This window comes from Triticum aestivum, chromosome 2D (assembly GCF_018294505.1).
Source record: "Triticum aestivum cultivar Chinese Spring chromosome 2D, IWGSC CS RefSeq v2.1, whole genome shotgun sequence".
Classification (NCBI taxonomy): domain Eukaryota; kingdom Viridiplantae; phylum Streptophyta; class Magnoliopsida; order Poales; family Poaceae; genus Triticum; species Triticum aestivum.
In genome coordinates this window covers 600,275,533-600,277,774 of record NC_057799.1, presented here as the reverse complement: position 1 = coordinate 600,277,774, position 2,242 = coordinate 600,275,533, and the positions used below count along the sequence as shown (strand labels likewise).

The following is a 2,242-nucleotide window of genomic DNA, read 5'->3' as shown; positions in this document are numbered from 1 at the left end:
TATCTTCCATATAAAAATATCTTTTTTGTGGATATATAAAAATATCTTCCATATTTGATTTTCGGATGATGGACTAGAGATGCCCTAATAGAAACTAGCATGTGCTGATTCATGGCAGCTAATGGTGTTACAAAACGGCTAAGGGGAGAGACGACAAGGGAATGGAAGATGGGCATGGACCAGCTAGCTAGCGAAGCGATCGATCTGGCTGGTCGATGACCAGCAAGCTAGGTTACGGAGCTGGACTGCTGGAGCAGGCGGGGGAGAGGACGATCTCCATAGAGCCGTAGTGGGTGAGCTCCCTGATCATCTCCTCGATGCACTCCTCCTCATCCACGACTTTGATGATGTCCTCGAGCTTGTTTTGGCGGGCGTCGTAGCCTCTAGCCATGGCCGCCCCGGTCATCTCGGCGCCCTTCGCCGTCGGCATGCAGCATTTCTCCACCTTGGCACGCAGGGCAGGGGACAGGCTGCCGCCGACGGGGGCGCCGGAGGGGAAGTTGGTGCGCGCCGTGGGCCCGCTCATGAGCTGCGCCGCCTCGTCGTACGCCCGTGCCGCGTCCTCCGCCGTCTCATACGAGCCAAGCCAGACCCTAGTCTTCTTCCTGCACCCACCACACACAAAAATGCAAACACAGATCAGTACATATCAATCGTACGTGGCGAGCAGCTGACCACTGACAGAAAACTGCACCGACAAAGATGAATATACAGTTTGCAGACTTACAGGAGAGGATGGCGGATCTCGGAGACCCAGGAGCCCCAGTGCCTCTGCCTCACTCCTCTGTACTTCTGCAGCTTCGGCATGTCGTCGGTCGGAGGAGCACTGATTACCCTACCAGGCCAGCGTTGATCTCTCGTTGCCTGATGGCAGACACGTCGGGTTTATATATATCGCCGCTCGGGGGCAGGGTCGGGGGGCTGCAAGTGATGGACCGCGATCTTTCTTGAGATATACACTCATCAGTGCGCGATATTATCTCATTGATCAGACAAGATCGATCAGTGTGGCAAAATGTAATACCAGACATTGATGGTTCATTAGTGCAGGGTGCATGATGAGACGACCACAAGTTGACCACAGCCTATGGATGGATATGCTTCATCAATGTAGTGTACGCCCTGCAGATATAGATGATACATGTACGATACGTACAGTAAGGTTAGCAGCAGTGCCGCGGCGGGGCCTGAGTACGGCGCAGAAATCCTATTCATAGAGATAGATAACGGTAATGTTACCCAGCGAACGTTCGCTCAGAGAGGATGACAAGCGAACATCATTTTATGATAGTTTTAGTTGTAAAGAAAAATCAAAATATGGCAGTTTTAAATTGAAAATCGAGCGAGCCATCGATCCTGTCTTCGATGTCACAGCGGAAATCTCAATGAAAGCACTAATGTCGGTGTGAAAACCCGGCGGATCTCGAGTAGGGGGTCCCGAACTGTGCGTCTAAGGTCGATGGTAACAGGAGACAGGGGACACAATGTTACCCAGGTTCGGGCCTCTCTATGGAGGCAATACCCTACTTCCTGCTTGATTGGTCTTGATGAATATGAGTATTACAAGAATTGATCTACCACGAGATCGTAATGGCTAAAACCCTATAAGTCTAGCCTGTATGACTATGATTCTGATGATTGGCCTGTACGGAGTAAGCGCTCTGGTTTATATAGACACCGGAGGGAACTAGGGTTACATAAAGTCGGTTACAGAGAAAAGAATCTTCACATCTGGTCGCCAAGCTTGCCTTCCACGCCAAGGAGAGTCCCATCCGGACACGGGTACTAGTCTTCGGTTTTTGTATCTTCACAGCCCATCAGTCCGGCCCATGGCTAACAGGCCGGACGCCCGAGGGCCCCTTAGTCTAGGACTCCCTCAGTAGATTGTTTTCGGCATTGCAAGGTGGGTTCCTCCTCCAATGACTTCAGAGAGATGTATCCGGCCTTCCATTTAATGTCGAACCCTCGGCTTCTGTGTATCAACGACTTCAGCTTCCACGTGTCGAGCGAATGTGAGAGGTCAGGGTATTTTTGCACATAACACCCCGGCCATGTAAGAAAGAGCGTCTATTTAAAGGGATTGGATCTCAGATCCATTCTGCACCACGCGGAAAAATCCTCACAGCTTGCTAGGAAAGACCACTCCAACATGGCTAGCGCTCCCAGTTCCTCCTCCCGTCCCTGCGGCCCAGAAAAAGGCGATTGGGAGAGATGCTCTGTATCCCACGGTCAGCTGGTGAAG

General features: G+C 51.4%; 1 protein-coding gene across 1 annotated transcript; it reads right to left on the bottom strand.

Moving 5' to 3' along the window:
• Positions 1-232: 232 nt before the first annotated feature.
• On the bottom strand, positions 233-807 carry LOC123056016 (ethylene-responsive transcription factor ERF003-like). Its single transcript, XM_044479789.1, has 2 exons — positions 728-807; positions 233-605 (listed from the first exon to the last, which is right to left on the bottom strand). Exons 1-2 carry the CDS (start codon positions 805-807, stop codon positions 233-235), a joined length of 453 nt encoding a protein of 150 aa, XP_044335724.1.
• Positions 808-2,242: the final 1,435 nt, after the last annotated feature.

Excerpts from the sequence above, each read along its gene's own strand:
- LOC123056016 (XM_044479789.1), bottom strand. The coding sequence starts at position 807 with ATGCCGAAGCTGCAGAAGTACAGAGGAGTGAGGCAGAGGCACTGGGGC. Across the intron at positions 606-727 it reads GAGATCCGCCATCCTCTCCT|GAAGAAGACTAGGGTCTGGC; the intron begins GTAAGTCTGCAA and ends TGGTGGGTGCAG.